Source organism: Lipomyces tetrasporus, assembly GCF_029532465.1.
Source record: "Lipomyces tetrasporus strain NRRL Y-64009 chromosome Unknown POJ06scaffold_6, whole genome shotgun sequence".
In the NCBI taxonomy this organism is placed as follows: Eukaryota; Fungi; Ascomycota; class Lipomycetes; order Lipomycetales; family Lipomycetaceae; genus Lipomyces; species Lipomyces tetrasporus.
In genome coordinates, this window is record NW_026611601.1 from 805,175 (window position 1) to 823,116 (window position 17,942).

The window sequence follows — 17,942 nt, forward strand, 5'->3', positions numbered from 1 at the left end:
AGAGTTCGCCCGACCGTCGTCACTCCGCCTGCGGCGTCATAACTTCCCAACCCTGAAACAAGCCATTTCAAAACACTATCAATTGGTCTCGATAGTGCCAGACCTTCTCCTCTTCCCCGATTGCCGCTACCTCCTCTCTCCTTCCATTACGATTTCCGGCGCAAAATATCTGTAAAGCGAGCTACTCGTGGCCGGCCCGCAATCCCGCCATGCCCATCAAATCGAAGCGTGCGTCGGCGTCCGACAATGTCCTGCAAAGGATCTACGAGGAAGCCTACCGCACATTTGTGGACGCCATGTTTGAGGACGGCCGAGGGAACGGGGACGCTGCGCTAGACGGGTGGCTGAACACTCTTGAACTGATCGAGAGCCAGCACTCAAAGATCGTGGCGTGTCCGCAGGTGTCGTCGCTGGATATCACGTTGTACGCTCGAATAGTCGACATTGAGCGCCAGTCGAAGGACAGAGTGTATGCGTACGCGGCCGCATTTTCTGGGAATACGTTGACTTCGGCAGAATTGAAAACTGTTTACGAGCAGCTGCGAACTGATCGGCGGAAAACGCAGAATCAGGAGCAGCAGAAGCAGCAGCCGTCGCCTAAACCTACTGCACGTGGCAAGCAGCAGATGATGCGCCCGGATGGCCCGTTACGGTCACTATCTGCCGGTACAACCGGTTCCAACGGGCCAAACACCCTTCGATCACAGAGTCCGCCGAAGAAGTCGATGCTGATGACACTGAGGGGTCCGAAGAGCTCGAAGAAGGACAATCACGCGATGTCCTCGTCAACCAAGAATCGTCTCGCAGTTCCAGCGACAACGGCCGCGAATTTGGCCTGGACGTCGTCATCAGGAGCAAATGGAAATGCGTCTCGACGCAGTTCGGAAACCAACGACCAAGAAGAGTACGCCATGCAGACCACGTTTAAGAATTTTTCATCGTCCTCGCTGCCTGGAAGCACTTTGACATCAACAGCGCCTGTCGCTGCTGTGGCGGTTGCCTCGGCAAATACAGTCCCAAATCCACGGCGAAATTTGTCAATGAGCTCGCTATTTGACAATGAACATCAGTCTCCGTTAATCTCGTTCTCACCGGTTGGCACGCCACCCAGCTCGAGCCCTGAGCTTGTGCAACGCCAGCCACAGGTTGTACAGGGTCTGATTCCCTCATCTTCTCGGTCTCCTTCGCCAATGCCACAGCAACATACAGGGACTAGCGGACGTGCCATATCAACGCCGCCGAGGAGTCTGCCGAGTCTGCCCCCGCGCACAGTCAATGACAGGCCGAAGCCGACGACTACTCAGGCTACGACGATTGCTATAGACAATGACGTAAGTAACACGAAGCCTCCGCCAGTTGCTCTACATCAGCAGAGCCCTACATCTGACCCCGGCTTTATGACACCGCCGACAAAGCCGGGCAAGTTTGCACGGCGCAAAATGCTACCTGAGATCTCGCTGTCACCCGACCAACCACTCATATCAATGCCTGCGCTGCCAACTATGTCGACATCTTCTTCGCCGCCGTCTCTGCCACCACAGTTCCCACCCCCGCCACCTCCGCGATCCAATGTGGAGTACGCACGGAATTCGGCGACTATGGGATCACCACCTACGTCGTCGTCAGATATGCCGTCAGCCCCGCTACCCATTCCGGAGTCCCTTACACTCCCGCCATCGACCTTTCCATATCCACAATCATCAGGAAAGTTGTCAGATCGAGGGGCATCGCCAATGGCAGCAACACCAAAGCGAACGCAAAAAGATCCCCAGCCGTCGAAGCGTCGACAAGGTTCGGCACCGACAAGTCCTACCCCGACAGGGCTTGCTGCTACTAGTAATCCTCTTACCGCCGCGTTAGCTGCCACTGCCAAGGAGGAGAAGAAAGAAAAGGAACGAAAGCCGCACCAGCCGTACGGCTTGACATCCAGCTTATCCAGTCAATCGGACCCAGGTAACCGCATTCCACGTAGGATGTCACCGACGCGCGCGTCAGCTGCAAGAAGCAAGGCAGCCGTCGTTGCGCATGATCCGGACCGACGACAACGCCAAACGCTTGTCCCGGCGACAAGCTCTTCAAATGCGACGGCGCCTGGTGGTCCGTTGCCACCCTTGTTGCCCCATACGCCTAATCCTGAACACCAGGCATGGAATAACCGTGTGAATGAGGCAGTCAAGAACATTACCGGCGTCGACGAAACTGCTGCACGTCAGATTCTGAACGAAATTGTAGTGAAAGGCGACGAAGTCCACTGGGACGACATTGCGGGCTTGGAGCAGGCTAAGACGAGTTTGAAGGAGACTGTTGTTTACCCGTTCTTGCGCCCGGACTTGTTCAAAGGACTTCGCGAACCAGCAAGGGGGATGCTACTTTTTGGCCCGCCAGGAACTGGAAAAACTATGCTTGCTCGTGCAGTAGCGACTGAGTCGCAGAGCACGTTCTTTGCCATTTCGGCGTCATCACTGACGTCGAAGTATCTCGGCGAGAGTGAGAAACTTGTGCGTGCATTATTTGCACTTGCGCGTGCATTAGCTCCGTCGATTATCTTTGTGGACGAGATTGATTCGTTGCTGTCTACGCGAAACGATACCGGTGAACACGAAGCGTCCCGAAGAATTAAAACCGAGTTTCTTGTAAAATGGAGTGACCTTGCACATGCGGCTGCAGGGAAGGAGCATAAAGATGGCGACGACGCTCAAAGGGTGTTAGTTCTTGCCGCCACGAATCTGCCGTGGGCGATAGATGAGGCTGCCAGGAGACGTTTCGTCAGGAGACAGTATATACCGTTACCAGAACCAGAGACCCGCAAGAAGCAGATTGAGACGTTGTTGAAATACCAAGTGCATGATATGAGCGAGGGGGAAATAGACACGTTAGTTGAATTAACTGATGGTACGTTTCATGTATGGTAACCGCTCAGCACATACTCATGAGATACAGGCTTCTCGGGATCAGACATCACTGCCGTCGCGAAAGACGCCGCGATGGGACCTCTTCGCGCCCTAGGCGAAGCACTTTTATCTACGCCTCGGGACCAAATTCGGCCCGTCAAATTCATCGATTTCGAAGCCAGTTTGAAGAATATCAGGCCGAGCGTTTCAAAGGAAGGATTACAAGCGTTTGAAGACTGGGCACTGAAATATGGCAGTTCGGGTGCATAGACATAACCTAAATCGTTCGCCCCCGCACCTTGGCTATTGGAATTTTCGTTTAATTTTTTTTTTTTTTTTTTTGGGAATGCCGTTTTATGTATTATAACAGGTTCGCACTGTTGTTGGTTGTGCTATAGGGTTCGCGGTTTTGATGCGTACCGTTTTATTCGGAGATGCATTTGTGTTTTCGCAAGCTGTACATATATTCATATATTCACGGTTTTTCCCTTCATCTCGACGATTTTACAATCGTCTTGGCTGTATATAGTTTATATAGTTTCCTATCCTATGACATGTTTTTATTCGTTGGAAACAGCTTTTCTTGGGGAATACGAGAGAGTTGTACGCCAAGCCACGACTGCACCCAGCAAGAAATGGCAACGCGGAGCTATATTTTCTAAGCCTCGCGAGGAGCTACAACATGAGGACCTTTTGTCACTAAAACATAGATACAATATCCTCATTTGCACCCCAACAACATCTCAAAACCAATAACTTATTTGGGGGGGAAAATCCGCGAACAATCAAAACCACAAAACGGTACCCTAAAAGCGGTAACTAATTAATAAGACAGTGAAAGTCTCTAGAAAACGCAAAAACAAAGTTGTTAACTCCCGTCCATAAAATTAATGTGCCCAGCGTAATCCATACAACAAAAAAGCACGCTAACAAAAAATACATCATCGGAAAATTACAGACTTCGCGAACAGAAAAAGTCGTTGTTGCTAAGATTATTCGTCCTACCCACACGATAAACCATCTAACAGGATATGTCCAGTCAAACAGTTTAAATCTTTGACTAGGAGTTGAATTCTCCGTCGAAACCGACATTGGCGATGTTGGTAGAGGTCATGATCGTTATTATGTCGCCTTTGACCGCGCACTGGTGTCGACTAATTCGGTGCCTACATTATTAGTACACTAATAAGCTAAATGCGCGAAATGGCTCACATACCGAATACAACATCCCAGAACTTGCTGGTGACACCAAAACCTAACTCGTAGTTCTTGTAGTGGTGCTCGAGATGGTAGCTCTTAAGCTCCTTCATATAGGCCGGCAAGTTGGCATGGTGGAGGAAGTAGTGCGTGCAGTCATAGCAGATGTATCCGAAGATACCGCCGCAGAATATCGCCATGGCGATGTGATATGGGAACAGGAAGTGCGCCAGACGGTAGAATGGCGTCGCGAGAATCACAAACAACGCCGGAGGCATGACGAGCCGGAGCTTGTCCATTGGGAGGTAGTGATGAACGCCGTGGAGAAGGAAGTGCAAGGTGAGGGCGACGGGATGGTCGGGGAGACGATCATCAATGTGGAAAAGCATTCGATGCAATATGTATTCAACAAAGGTCCAGATGAAAAGGCCAATACACCAAAGAGGGACCACTGCCCAAATTGACAAGCCGCGACTAGCAAGATATGTGCCATAGAGAACACAGGGAAGCCAGACTATAGGGATAACATACCATGGAGTCTTGCTGAGCGGCTCAAGAAAGTTCCCGAACAGAGGAGCCGAGCCATTGCCGTAGTGTCGCGGACGGTGCACTTGCTGAAGATAAAACTCCTTTGAAAACTTTCCCCATAACACCTGCATGAGCAGAGGCTTTCTAAGATCCAAGAAGCTGTGGGATTTGTAGTCCCGGTCGAAGTCCGTGGTAACGGAAAGCTCCTGTTCGGAGGAAACGCCGGTGAGGACGTAGGCATCCTTGTCAACTCCGGGTGCCATAAACTTCGCTTCTTCCTCGGGTGTAGCGAGGATACCAATGAGATACTCATCAAGGATCTCGTAGGCTGATTCAGAATGCTCATGGGAAATTATGTCGACCATGATCCCAGTCACATCCTTGCCAGCATAGTCGAGAATCAACTCAGCGCCACCGGGATGCTCGTTGAGGAAAGACGTGACATCGTAGACTTTCCGATTGTGCAGAGTTATGTATGCCGACTTCTTACTGTTGTGAGCCGCCACGTCCGCGGCCGTAATCAGAGGGAGCGTCGGACCCATGGTTAGCGACACGACAACAGGGAGAGCAAGCAGTCGAGGCCAATTGTGATCCGGCAGGTGCCTATAGGACGCAGTAAGTTTACACTACAGACGTAGTGCTAATGACTGTACTGGGATCTGTCCGAGCTGAGGATGAGTCTGTGCTAAGAAATTTAATGGCGCGTCGGATTTTCTAGCTGTGCAAAGGAGTGCGCGGCACCAGGGACTCCCAGTTTTGCGTTACGATGTGGCGAGTGCTAGGCGGCGCCGCTGTTCCAGCCACGCTAGTCTGAGTTCGGCTTGTGCGGCTTATACGTCGCGGAAATTGGAACGGGAGGAGAACTTTCGAATGAAAACATTCGAGGCAAATGAAAATGATGAGTGGTGTCATAAGGAACTGTCCTGATTTATCTGCAAAGCACAAAATACCTGTAAATGTGAAGCGCATCAAATTACTACAGTGAATCACTTTGCCTTCCCGCTACCTTCACTCCTCGTTTGATCTTAGCAAATTCTGTAATTCTAATATTGCCGTATGCTTCGATCAATTGAAGCGACTTGCAACGCTCCGTCAGCACCTCAATCTCTTCGTCGCCAACACAGTGCACGAATCCAAAATCTAACTGTGATAAAAATTCGCAATCCGATGATGCCAACAACTGGAACGTGGCTGACGTCAATTGGTATACCGAATTTAGGTTCAAAATTACTAGAGTCTTTGCGGAATGATCAATCAGGGCTTGAATGCCTTCATCGCCGACATTCGTACATCGCGACAAGTTGACGCTGATCAATCCGTTGTTCAATTCCCAGTTTTTGAAAAGATCACGAACACCAGCATCCGTAAAGCCGTCACCTAGTGCTATTGATAAGTTCTGTAGGCGACCGCAGTGTGGCCGTACACCTTCCAGCAAGAACTTGTCCGAGAGATCGCCAGAATCGTCGAGATTAAGAGCTAACAGCTGCGAACCAACCAGTCGTAAGAGATCGATCATGCAATCGTCGGTTATAGCACTTCTCATGTAGCTCAGCTCCAATGCCGTGAGCTTTGGTAACTGCAGCAACAATGGAATATCCTCGCTCTTCAAGGAGCCCACTCGAGAGAACGATAGCTCTTCCAAGGTACCCGAACAGTTCCTCACTAGAGATTCGAGCGAATTTCGGTTAAACCTTAAGGTGTTTGCAACCAAGAATCGAACCAACTGTGATCCGATAGTATCAAAGAACCTCACCCAGCATCCTGAAGTGATCAAAAATCCGCCATTGACCGTCAGTGAATGCAGGTTTCGCAAGTTTGTTGAGTAGTAGTCAATAACCTTGTCGGTTAACTGACCACACATAGAAAGGGTGAGAGATTCTAACAAAGGACAGTAGCTCCCTATTAACTCCAAGCTGTCAGAACACAGGTCTAAATAGTAGTTAATATTTTCCAACCGATAATCGCGTTCGCAGGTGTGTCACATACTAGAGCAATCCCAAAAGTGCAGCCGTTTGATTGACGGTCCGAGAAAGAGCTTCACAGTGTTATCTTTCAGAGAACGGTTTCTCGACAGAATCCTAGCAATCTTGTCCATGTTGAAGTCGCCAATATCTCCTAATATCTCTACGTCGTCGATGTACTTCGCGATTATTTTAATACACAAGTCCTGCAAGTTTGGCACAGCAAATTCCTGCTTATCCAAAAGCGCAGCAGCAATCGATTTCTTCCTTTTTCTAGATGAGATCTGTGTTTTCTTCTGTTGCTTTTCTTCCTGCGCATATTTGGATCCACAAGAGTGGCATAAAAGTCCGTTTCCATCTCTCGCAGGTTTGGAATATGCAGTCACAGTAAATCGACACTGGCACTCCGCACAAAAGTCAATTTGGCCTGGCCTTGGACGAGCTATCCTTGACAAAAGCTCGCCTTCATCATCAGAGTCTTCCCGTTTCTTTTTTGTCCGTTTCCTGGACCGTGAAGTGGACGACACTCTTGTCTCCACTTCGCGACTCCTAGATCTTGATGTCGAGCTTGAACCAGATACCGTGACAACTGTATCTGATGATGCAGTAGCTTGTTGTTGAATCGTTTCCTCATAGCGATGACGAATGGCATTGGCGTCGATTCCGCGCTCCTAAATCTATTAGTTAACTTATGTCGATCACGCAAATACACCATCCGACCAGTGGCACTAACCCTCAAAAACTCCGTCAAAGCAGAATTCCTTCATAAAAATCAGTTCTGCATGACGAACAAACACAGAATGAAGTAATAGCTGCAGTACTCACGGTCCCCGGACTCTCGAACCTCCGGCATTTCTCGACCTGCAGACGGTTAGCGTTCAATTTGACCATCATCTCATTCATATTGTTTACACACATATTTAAATAGTCGATCGGTTATCACGATACTGATATTGGACTCAAAGAGTGGAATTGGACACACAGTAGGAACGAAGTCGGCAAGGTGAGTCAACTTAATTGACCGCAGCAACTCGCGATTGGGAGGTGCACTTAAAAGTCGCGCGCGATCACGATTTTCCAATTGGCCGACGCGTCGTGTATCGGCGAATGCGCCTCTGGACCGGGTAACCTGCTTGGCCGTTGTGACTAATTTCTCCACATGATCGACCACGTTCAATGTGATTACTTTATTGGATTTGATCTACTCGAGTAAATGCTAATCATATATAGCCAACCTCTCATGATTAGTTACTTTGGGCGACTCTTTTGCAGAATTGTTCCCACGTAGATGTATAAATTTTGCAAACAGGTCCATACCGCACTATTGTGAAAGACACATGCCCGTGAGCAAATCCCCAAGCTAACCACATTATCTATATCGTACATGCTATGTTACAACACGTTAATCTGCTGCGGGAATATCCATGGCAAAATGACGTGATTCCTCTAATTCCTCAACTTGCTGTCCATTGGTCTTCTTAAGCCGCTTATTCGTTGTTTCCTCGGATCCGTCTTCACTAAGTTTTCGCTTGTGCTCCCTCTGCATGGAAAATGGACTAGTGATATCGATTGATAAGTCATCCCTTCAATGGAGAACATAAGTAACTTACCCGTTGACTTCGACATCCAGTTCACTATACTCTTTAATGGCGCCTGGTCCACCCCGCTCGAGCAAGTATACCATATATGTATGTGACAGATCCTTGATCACCAGTGGCGGAAGTCGAGTCTTTGTCCGAATATCGTTGTGAACCTTTGATATATACTTGTATCTCTCAGCCTCGGTCTCCAAGCTTGACGGAAGTCCGATCTCAAATTGAAGGAAATTGATCCAAAAGTACCTGCTGTCCAAGTAATGATCCGCGTACTTTTCAAACAGCGCCCTGGCGTCGTCAGGCGAGCCCTTCACAGTCCACAATAACCGAGCCCATTCGGCAATCAGGGCGCCCCTCGTGTAGACATCACATGATCCTGACTCTATCGCCATGGTGTACACCTCAATGGCGCTACTGACTCCAGCAACGCGTCTCTCCAAACTTGCCCTCGCGATAATCGTCTCAATGTTACCAGGTAATTCTGTCAGTATTGATTGAAATATATCCCGTGCAAGATCATAATCACCCTCAGCTTCTTCGAAGTGAGCGTACGCTATTCGGAACGCGGGACGACCGATCGGCACAAATATGCCGCTACCTCGGCGATAGATGTTTCGGATATCTTCTGTGTGATCGCCGTCTTGACCTGACAGCCATCGAACGTATCTGAACCAAAATTCGTCATAGAAAGCCTGCGCATATAAGTCAACAAAGATAATTCAAATAAGTCGAATAGGTTGAACATACCGTGGCGACTAGGCATTTCTCGTACAGGAATCGAATACGATTAAAATCACCTTCAATCTCTTCGAAGTCAAGATATTTTCTCCAATTAATCAGCTCAGTCTCGTCTAAAGGCTTCACATGGAAGTATGGTCGTTTGATCTGTAGACAATTAGGTCGAGAATGTGGAATTAAACTGAAACAGATCTACCTCAGCTTCAAAAGGCCATCTGCGCATTGTTTGCTGCTGTACCTCTGTGAATCGGGTGACATGTAACTTGTGAATACGAATTCGTAGTTCTCGATCGATCTCGGCAGCGGACATCTTTTCCGCTTTCTGAGCCTGTTCCATCTTCAAACTCGAAGAGACTCGATCAAATTCTTCCTGAGATGTCAACTCCTCCACTGGTCTAGTTGCACCTAATTGCGTGTACCTATCGTTGAATTAGGGCTTAGTACAATGGCTGTAGCTTGACGTTAACAGACCTCTCGAAATAGCGAGCATACTGGTGCATCGGTATGCGTGTCACGCGTTCCAAGACCTGCATTACCATATCTGGTCTCTCAAATCTCTCCTCGAACTCAATATACTTATCCCATAGCGTGTGCGACAAGAAGTCGTTCCCAACAAACTCAGCTGCAGTATCGAACAAGCTGTAATCGAGAGTTAGACGCAATAGCGGAAGCCAACTTTGATAGCTGAGATACTTACTCTCTGACCTCATCTTCATCTGGACAAGTATCCATCTTAAACGAGCAATAGCCGGTCCATAAATCGACCGAGTTCGGAATACCTGCGATGCCATGTAGATAGATCTACCTCTCAATGTCAGAATCAAGCACACGAACTGGGGCATGCTTTGCCGATACATACTATTTCCGCGGCATCAGAACCAGCTATCGAAAACTCGATGTCTGCGTATCGCTTCCAGTATCCAAAGAGTAATGGAAATTTCCTGAGAAAAGCGTCGAACAGTATGCGTATCTGTTCTACTGTCTCTGAACTAGAACTTCTCCCAATACCGCCTTCTAAAGCCTCGGTCGCTCGTATTAGACTCTCCCAATTCTCAAAATTGTCCATGTCTTGCTCCTTGATTGAGAGAAAATAAGTCAGTATCATGCATGCTCCAAACAAGACCAACTAAGGGTATAGATTTTGATTATTTACCAGAAGACTGTGTAAGCGATTCCATTCTGGATCGGCGATCGAACCAGTTGACAGCGAGTAGGCGTTGGAGTAGCTCGCCATTCTTGAGTGAAAAGCTGGCTTGCCGAAAGAATCCACTCGGCTGATCAATTGACAAAAATTTACCGATATAATCCGCGACGTGAAGGTTGTTCTTTGGAGCACCAAATTGCGACGTGAGGCGTTGGTGAGCAAGTCCCAACTTAGTTCTCAAAAGTAGATACCTGTGGACGCCATAACACGAGGCTGACAGCAAGGGCCCCCCGATCCTCATCCCGACAAATTACTACTAGTCAATCCAACACTAGTTTCCGTATATAGGAGCCAAGCGTCCATGGACAACTTTGGGTACACTATGATTATGTTGTATCCGTACGAATATTAGCTAACTATGATGATTCAAGACTCTCCCGGGCGACCATTAGGTCAGTCGCCCTGGACAAGCTCGCCCGATTTACGGCAGAGTGCTCATCGCCGATCGCCAAAGAGGACTATGGAAAGTTATACAACTCACTCGACAATTCAGGCGCTCTATTTACTGAGGCATCTGCGAAATTGAATGGTACCAAACTTGTCGGGTTTACAAACGGCAACGGGCAACTACACAACGTTCCAATTGCAACGAAGGAAGTCGAAGTATTACTGGCACTAGCATCGTCAGCGAAGTACCTGAAAGATATTATCCATGCGAGCAGGTTACTGGAGCAGCTTGGACTGTATCTACGAGACAGCCATCACCAAAAGTTCGTCCAAGCAGCTGTGGTTAGAGGTTAGCTTGAAGTTCATTCGCTTTCCTTCATAAATGCTAAATGAAATGATATAGAGTTGCAACCTTCGCCTTGGGAGGCTGTGACATACAACCTGACATTAGCAATTATTGATATCGGCAAGAGCTTCAGCGAGCTTCATGACCTAGCGGGAGATTATCTCAATTCGTATGTCGACGCCGTCAAGCGTGCATCATCCACCATAACGGCTGGTACGCCCGAGAGTATGTACTCTGCATATTTGTCGGGATCTACTATTTTCTAACTTCAGAAATGACATAGACCTACAGTTGGTTTTTCCGCTAGCGTTTTCTATCCAAGGGTTCCTTTCAGCAATTTGCTTGCGATCACTCTATAACGAATCGTCGGAACTGCAGTACAATCTTCTCTCATCAGCTAACGACATAATGTCTGGCGGATTTTTGACATGCCTCGAAGAGGCAGTGTCATTCTTGAGAAATTCTCCGGATGTCGCGCCGGCGAATCGCACATGGCATATTTATCGCAACAGATATCGGGCGCTTGGTAGACCAGTAGGATCTGCCTCCGTTAGATATTATTTCATCGAGACTGCCAGAAATATAGCCGGTTTATATATTCTGTCTGGGGTCGGAAAGTATCCCGTTGAAAAAGAGTCCTTCCTCGACATCATGATGAGGACTGGTAAGGCGACAACAACGATCAATGACGTTGAAAGAAAATCATTAGAAATTTGCCGAGATATAGCTGTCTATGAAATAGAGTCCTCTGAGGAGGGCAACGATTATATTTCCACTGTCGTCTCTGGTAAGCAGAGACGCCTGAATTTTGCCATTAAGGCATCAGCGTTGGTACGTGCCTTCAAACATTTAGTATCTCGACTGTGGTTCTGACGTTACATCTCTGCCCACAGGAGATACTCTGCGTCGCTAGTCACTTTGACCTCTATGATATTGGTGATCTTATGCAGACTGTCGAGGACAGCTTGAACGCAACAGATAATGAGCAAAAGCCGATCATCGACGAAGGGTTACTCTCAAAGATTTTCAAGATCATGGCCTTCTTATGTATTGAGTAAGTCGCAGTAACAAGAACAGCCCAAGTCCGATAAATCTAATGTATAAACAGGGAGCCTAACATTGGAGCATCACTGACTCGAATCTTCCCACGCCTGCTTGTAAACCAGAATCTGTCAGAAGAAACTATCCAAACTGGAACAACATGCGTGTCTTTCGCATTGCAAGTAAGTGTACACACTAAGGATTCATCTTCGCGTGCTGACACGAAGCAGCGCCTGTCCGAAGATGCAGTTATTTCGACATTGTATACAATGGCAAACATCTTGGTCAGTGCTCCACACGAGACGGAGTTGACGCGGGTAGTTACCACAAATGACAGAGCAGTGAGGCGACGGTCGCGTAGTCTGGAACGGGTTTCAAGCATGGGTAGCAGAATATTCATCAATGCTGAAGATCGAGAGGAAATCGACCTTATCTTTGAGAATGTTGTTTATGCTTTGGCTAAAATTGTGGAAGAATACAATGATAACAAGGTATTTTTTATTAATTTCCAGTTGAATGCCATCACTAACTATTGTTGCTTATTAGATTACTGCACTGACAATCTCCGTACTCATGCAAAAAATAGGACGCGTGAACGCGTTCACTGACCGTTGCCTTCTCCTAGGCCTCTCTGGACTGTCGTTATGTGGCGCCGAACGCGACTTTAAGACAGTCTTGAAGTTGTATGCCCGATTGAATACCGAAGCTCTATCCAACAAAGACCAAGAAATGGTTGATACGGTGAGTCTAATTCAAATATCGTATAGACCTTCTGTCAGCATAGTTACTAATTGTATAGATCTTGAACGCTCGGCTTCGAATTGCCAAGAAGCTTCAAAGAAGCGATCCCTTTTATGATGTGTATCTTATGGATCTACTTGATGGAATTGTCACTAAGGGTGATGTGCAAGAACTTGAACATCACCGTCCGCATTCGGAGATCGATGTAAGGGCATTAATGACTATCAAATAGGGTGCCACTAATGGGAATTTCTGCTTCTAGAGCACAGCTAAAGAAATATCACTCCTAATTACAGCATTGGCAGGCCTTTTGCCTTCCGCCGATGAAGCGCGATATACTACCGATGATCAGGCTATCGTAACTGCATTCCGCAATGCCTGGTTTAACATGGTCGTGCATGGATACTCGAGGAATTCCGATTGGACCAAAAAACCCTTTAGAACTGATCTTGAAGTTGTCGCTTGGAACTCGCCGACTCTTATTGCAGAGAGTAGCTCCAATCAATTCGAGAGCGATATGGAGATTAATACTGTTCTTCGACGTGGTTCGTCGCACCGAAATCTTGACGAGCAGAGGAGACAGGTTTTGGAAGCGTTTGATTCATCGGCGCTAGAAGTCAGGTCAATACCGTATCCAAAGCTTATATTCCTGTCATCGGCCCTTTTGTTAGAATCTTTGAGAGCCTCGGCCGGCGATTGTTCCAAGGTTCTCTTGTATTTCGTTGACCCTAGTTTAAAGTCTGGTGAGACCGCTAAGTTCATGAAAGGTGTCACGAATGAGGTCATCAAGATCTATCTCAAGAAAGTCCAAGGCAAGTCTGATATTGCGGCCAGTGATAGTATCTCCAATCAACTTCATGAACTATTGATTTGCTGCTGTCATCGCATCAACAGCGTGTCCGCTGTGGCCTTCAAGTGCACCGAACGACTCATTGAAGCCATACCATCGGCACTTTGCAATCGCGAGAGCTTATTTACGTTACTGGAACTGCTTACTCTGTTGTGGAATAGCTGCTTGGACGAAGATGTTGACCAGTATTCACCGAGATCAGTTTTTGTTTCGTCTAAGGCTAAGATCAGACTCGAACTTTCTGATTCCTATGCTCATCGCAAAGCTGTATTGAAATATCTCCATGAAAGGGCCGTAAAGTGGGTGCAATTAGCGATTGACACTACTCCGTTGGACATGAAAGGTCTGCTACAGGTTAGCTCAACTGCCCAATATGTAGCATAGATTTACTAACGACTACGCAGTCGTACCTCGCAGAAATGGACGATTTTAGTGCCTTCGGACATGTTGTGCTTGGTAGGTCTTTCGCTGTCGAAATGGGCGGAAGAATTCCGTACACAGACAATAAATTGGCTTCAATCGACAGGCAAGCGGGAATGGGCACAGACACAGTATCTGATTTTCTGACTCAGTATACGTGGCGCCAGGTGTATCGCCGTGTTGAATCTAGCGGAGGCTCAGACACTGACAGGCAGGTGCGGGATTTCCTGGAGATCAAAAACAGCTTGCTTGATATCCGCGATAGGCTACATAAAAAGAAATTCGTGCCAATTGCTGAGCTTCGTGAAGTTCTACTACGAGCTGCAGCTTTCTGTGTTGCTAACAAAGTTCGCGCCACTGAACTTGTACACTTCTTGGTGCATATCCCTTTCTCAATCTTTACCAAACAATCAATAAAGCTCGGAGTCTCCCTCTGGTTGTGGGTGTTAAATGAGGCAACGGACTTGCAATCGAGAATTCTATCGGAGATTGCTCTTGGTTTTGAATGGAGCATTCGTTATCACGAAGGAATCTTTTGCAAGTCTCACGACTTAATCCCAGTGCTTAATGGGAAGATGGAATACGCTCCTTCAAGCAAGGAGGAAATAATGCGTGATGCACGTATTGCGGGAAATAGCTTTGCGCCTCATCTGTATATCGTGGATATGCTGTCTAGCCACTTTCAGTCTAGCAAATTTGAGAGCCGGCATTTGTTTGAAGTTTTTGAGCGCTCACTGCGGGTCGCTTTGATGAACATGGAAGATGCTAGCTCACATCCACTTGTCCGCGAGAATAGATTTAACATCATCCTTTTCGCATTGCGACTACTTGAAGGTCATAAAGCTTTGTCGTCTCAGCGCTCGACATATTTCAAAAGCTTGACATTGACTGCTGCTTTGACATGGTTCGCTAGGCCACCAATGTAAGAGTCCATGATTGTACTTTGTATGATTCTGACGCCATTATAGATATCCTTTTAGTGGAAACCGCTTGAAATTGAAATCCGAATTTCGACTTCTTATTGAAGTTTATCAGCTGGTCAAGAGGCTCACTGTCCAAGGTCTCGAGAAAGAACTGTTCTTGGACGTCAAACAGGAATTACTTCTTCAATTCCTGGAGAACGAAATTTACGCCATATCTATTTGGCTAGAGCCGCTTCAATTTGTCCCGTACCGACAGCTAAAGACGATCATTCCCAAACGATCATTCGAGGTGCGTTAATTCGAATTACGCATTAATTAGAGAGTGTTGACAATATCTATAGCCATCCACTCAAATGGTTATTGTAGCTTGGCAAGTTGATCCGGCATTGGCAGTGTACTACGCCAAGCGCTTTAAGCTTGCTGACTTAGACATGCAACTGCGTCAGCTCATTATTGCCGACACTTCGAAAATTGCTCATATTCCCGATGCATTGCAGTACCTTCTTGACCGTCGTATGATGGATACTAGTGCGCCTCAACTGAAGGTAGGCTCTAACAATGTTCCATGGCCCGTAGCGTATTGCTTACGGACAACTCATAGTATTTGCTCTTCTGGGCTCCTGTCTGTCCCATTGAAGCTATCAACTTGTTCATGCCGGATTTTAGTAAGAATTCTTTAATCCTGCAATATGCCATGCGGTCGCTTGAAAGTCACAACGTTGATGTTACTTTCTTCTACGTACCTCAGATTGTGCAGATGCTTCGTCACGACCAGCTGGGCTACATTGAACAATATATTCTCGAGACCGGCAAGCTTGATCAGTTATTCGCTCATCAGTTTATCTGGAATATGCGTGCAAATGCATATAAGGACGAAGATATGAAAGTGGTGGGTCGTACTTGACAAATATTTCGTTTGATGATATACTCTAATTGTCTGGATTAGCCTGATCCATTGAAACCCACCCTAGATCGAGTGATGGACACATTGATTGACTCTTTTGACGGCGACGACAGGGACTTTTATAATCGAGAATTTGAATTTTTCAAAGAAGTTACATCCATATCAGGAAAGCTGAAGCCTTTCATCAGGAAAACGAAGGCTGAGAAGAAGGTGTGTGGTTTGATTTACGAGTACATGCTTGAGTTTCTAACTAGAGTAGACAAAAATTGATGAGGAGATTCGGAAGATCAAGGTTGCGCATAACGTGTATTTACCAAGCAATCCTGACGGCTTTGTTGTGGCCATTGACAGGAAATCTGGACGCCCGCTCCAAAGTCATGCGAAGGCTCCGTTTATGGCTACGTTTAAGATTAAGAAGACTGTGATGGCTAGTAGCGCCGTCAGAATTGAAGGCGAGGAGGACACTCAGAATACAGTTGTGGAAACAGTTGAGAAGTGGCTTAGCGCCATCTTTAAGGTCGGAGATGATTGTCGCCAAGATATGCTGGCTCTACAGCTCATTGCACTGTTCCGGAATATTTTCAATGCGTCTGGTCTCGACCTCTATCTGTTTCCTAACAGAGTAATAGCTACAGATCCCTGGTGCGGTGTCATCGACGTGCTGCCTAACTCTATTTCGAGAGACATGCTTGGTAGAGAGGCAGTGAACGGCCTGTATGAATATTTTATCAGTAAGCATGGCAGTGAGGACTCGATAAAATTTCAACAGGCTCGAAACAACTTCGTGCAGAGTATGGCGGCATATTCCGTGATTTCTTACCTTTTGCAATTCAAGGACAGACACAACGGTAACATCATGTACGACGACCAAGGGCATATTTTGCATATCGACTTCGGCTTCTGCTTTGATATTGTGCCTGGTGGTGTGAAATTCGAAGCAGCTCCATTCAAGCTTACTCATGAGATGGTTCAGGTTATGGGTGGAGGTTCCGATACGCAGGCGTACCACTGGTTTGAAGAGTTATGTATCAAAGCCTTTCTTGCATGTAGACCTTATGCAGAAAACATTATCCAGTGTGTTTATCCTATGCTGGAGAGTGGCCTACCCTGTTTTAAGGGCGAGACAACCGTCAGAAAGCTACGTGACAGATTTGCATTAGACAAGTCAGACAAAGATGCGGCCGTTTATATGCGCGGCTTGATTAAGAAGAGTGCAGAGAGTATCTATACTAAGGGCTATGATGAATTCCAGAGAATGACGAACGGCATTCCGGTAAGTTACAGCGATGCCTCTTCCCCTCCAAATGTGATGTATACTAACCACAGCATGACAGTACTAGTCGATTACTGCGACCGTTATTAGAACGCTTCACTTATTAATTTTCTTCTATTATACAATGAATTGATCTATTTGACATAATTATTGGTCAGATAACTGTAAATTTTCAACTCGCGGGAGTGCAACTCCTTTTTCTTTCACCTCATTCAATGCCAAAATCGTGCCCTCAACAATTGCAATATGCTCGGCGGTATGCACACGCTCCTCGTACTCATCAATTGTCTCCTCCTTTTTGAGCTCCAGCTCTTTGACAACCAATGGCTCGCCCCGATCAACTTCTTTGATGACTCGGTGAATCATTACACCACCTTTCGTGATCTCGCCTCGCTGCCCAGCTTGCCATGCTCGTTCAATTGCATTGATGCCATCAAACTGTCCTGGAAGTGCTGGGTGCAAATTAATTATTGGTATTCCTTTTTCAGAAATAGGGTGCAAAAACGACGGTGAGAGAATGAGCATCCAACCAGCGCAGACGATCAGATCCGGGTCAAAATTTAGCACCTTTTCAGCCAGGTCAACATTGAACTTTTTCCGGGCCTCCCTCCGACGAACTTTGTCGTCCTTTGGAATGTCCTCATAGTAATGTTGTAGATCATGTACAATCGTGGGAATATCAGCGTTCTTTGCGCGAGTAATACCGTATGCCGTTGGCGATGACGATATGACGGTAGCGATCTCTGCATCAATCTGTGGGGATGATTTGCCCGCGACTGAATCTATGAGCGCCTGGAGATTCGTTCCCGAACCAGATATAAGAACCAATATTTGCAATTTTGGAGCCATTTGCCTATTGCGTCTACATATGTATCGTCTAGCGGGAGGCAAGTGGCATACCTCGCTTACCTCATCGGTGTGCTCCTTTGTCCTGACGAGGCTC

General features: G+C 46.9%; 6 protein-coding genes across 6 annotated transcripts; 2 read left to right on the top strand and 4 right to left on the bottom strand.

Annotated features, from left to right (window-relative positions):
• Positions 1–89: 89 nt before the first annotated feature.
• POJ06DRAFT_117491 (uncharacterized protein) lies at positions 90–3,243 on the top strand. The gene is made up of 2 exons (XM_056184191.1): positions 90–2,892; positions 2,941–3,243. Exons 1-2 carry the CDS (start codon positions 210–212, stop codon positions 3,159–3,161), a joined length of 2,904 nt encoding a protein of 967 aa, XP_056043277.1. The 5' UTR covers positions 90–209; the 3' UTR covers positions 3,162–3,243.
• Positions 3,244–3,783: 540 nt separating this feature from the next.
• On the bottom strand, positions 3,784–5,375 carry POJ06DRAFT_117481 (uncharacterized protein). Its single transcript, XM_056184190.1, has 2 exons — positions 4,108–5,375; positions 3,784–4,057 (listed from the first exon to the last, which is right to left on the bottom strand). The coding sequence occupies exons 1-2, from the start codon at positions 5,156–5,158 to the stop codon at positions 4,014–4,016; spliced, it is 1,095 nt and encodes a 364-aa protein (XP_056043278.1). The 5' UTR covers positions 5,159–5,375; the 3' UTR covers positions 3,784–4,013.
• POJ06DRAFT_254587 (uncharacterized protein) lies at positions 5,336–7,624 on the bottom strand. The gene is made up of 5 exons (XM_056187794.1): positions 7,494–7,624; positions 7,403–7,438; positions 7,311–7,338; positions 6,603–7,248; positions 5,336–6,545 (listed from the first exon to the last, which is right to left on the bottom strand). Coding segments are annotated over exons 1-5 (1,665 nt in total). The 5' UTR covers positions 7,496–7,624; the 3' UTR covers positions 5,336–5,592.
• Positions 7,625–7,678: 54 nt separating this feature from the next.
• On the bottom strand, positions 7,679–10,275 carry POJ06DRAFT_254592 (uncharacterized protein). The gene is made up of 8 exons (XM_056187795.1): positions 10,064–10,275; positions 9,770–9,985; positions 9,608–9,711; positions 9,382–9,549; positions 9,107–9,329; positions 8,920–9,057; positions 8,188–8,864; positions 7,679–8,133 (listed from the first exon to the last, which is right to left on the bottom strand). The coding sequence occupies exons 1-8, from the start codon at positions 10,142–10,144 to the stop codon at positions 7,980–7,982; spliced, it is 1,761 nt and encodes a 586-aa protein (XP_056043280.1). The 5' UTR covers positions 10,145–10,275; the 3' UTR covers positions 7,679–7,979.
• A 24-nt stretch (positions 10,276–10,299) lies between these two features.
• On the top strand, positions 10,300–17,147 carry POJ06DRAFT_254604 (uncharacterized protein). The gene is made up of 16 exons (XM_056187796.1): positions 10,300–10,429; positions 10,486–10,850; positions 10,905–11,072; positions 11,131–11,678; positions 11,741–11,901; positions 11,956–12,070; positions 12,119–12,379; positions 12,435–12,629; positions 12,688–12,834; positions 12,892–13,833; positions 13,884–14,821; positions 14,868–15,111; positions 15,164–15,367; positions 15,424–15,711; positions 15,769–15,936; positions 15,986–17,147. Exons 1-16 carry the CDS (start codon positions 10,416–10,418, stop codon positions 17,087–17,089), a joined length of 5,862 nt encoding a protein of 1,953 aa, XP_056043281.1. The 5' UTR covers positions 10,300–10,415; the 3' UTR covers positions 17,090–17,147.
• On the bottom strand, positions 17,147–17,936 carry POJ06DRAFT_223744 (formyl transferase; the record flags this gene model as incomplete). The annotated part of the gene is made up of 1 exon (XM_056185683.1): positions 17,147–17,936. Exon 1 carries the CDS (start codon positions 17,846–17,848, stop codon positions 17,147–17,149), a length of 702 nt encoding a protein of 233 aa, XP_056043282.1. The 5' UTR covers positions 17,849–17,936.
• Between the last annotated feature and the right edge of the window lie 6 nt (positions 17,937–17,942).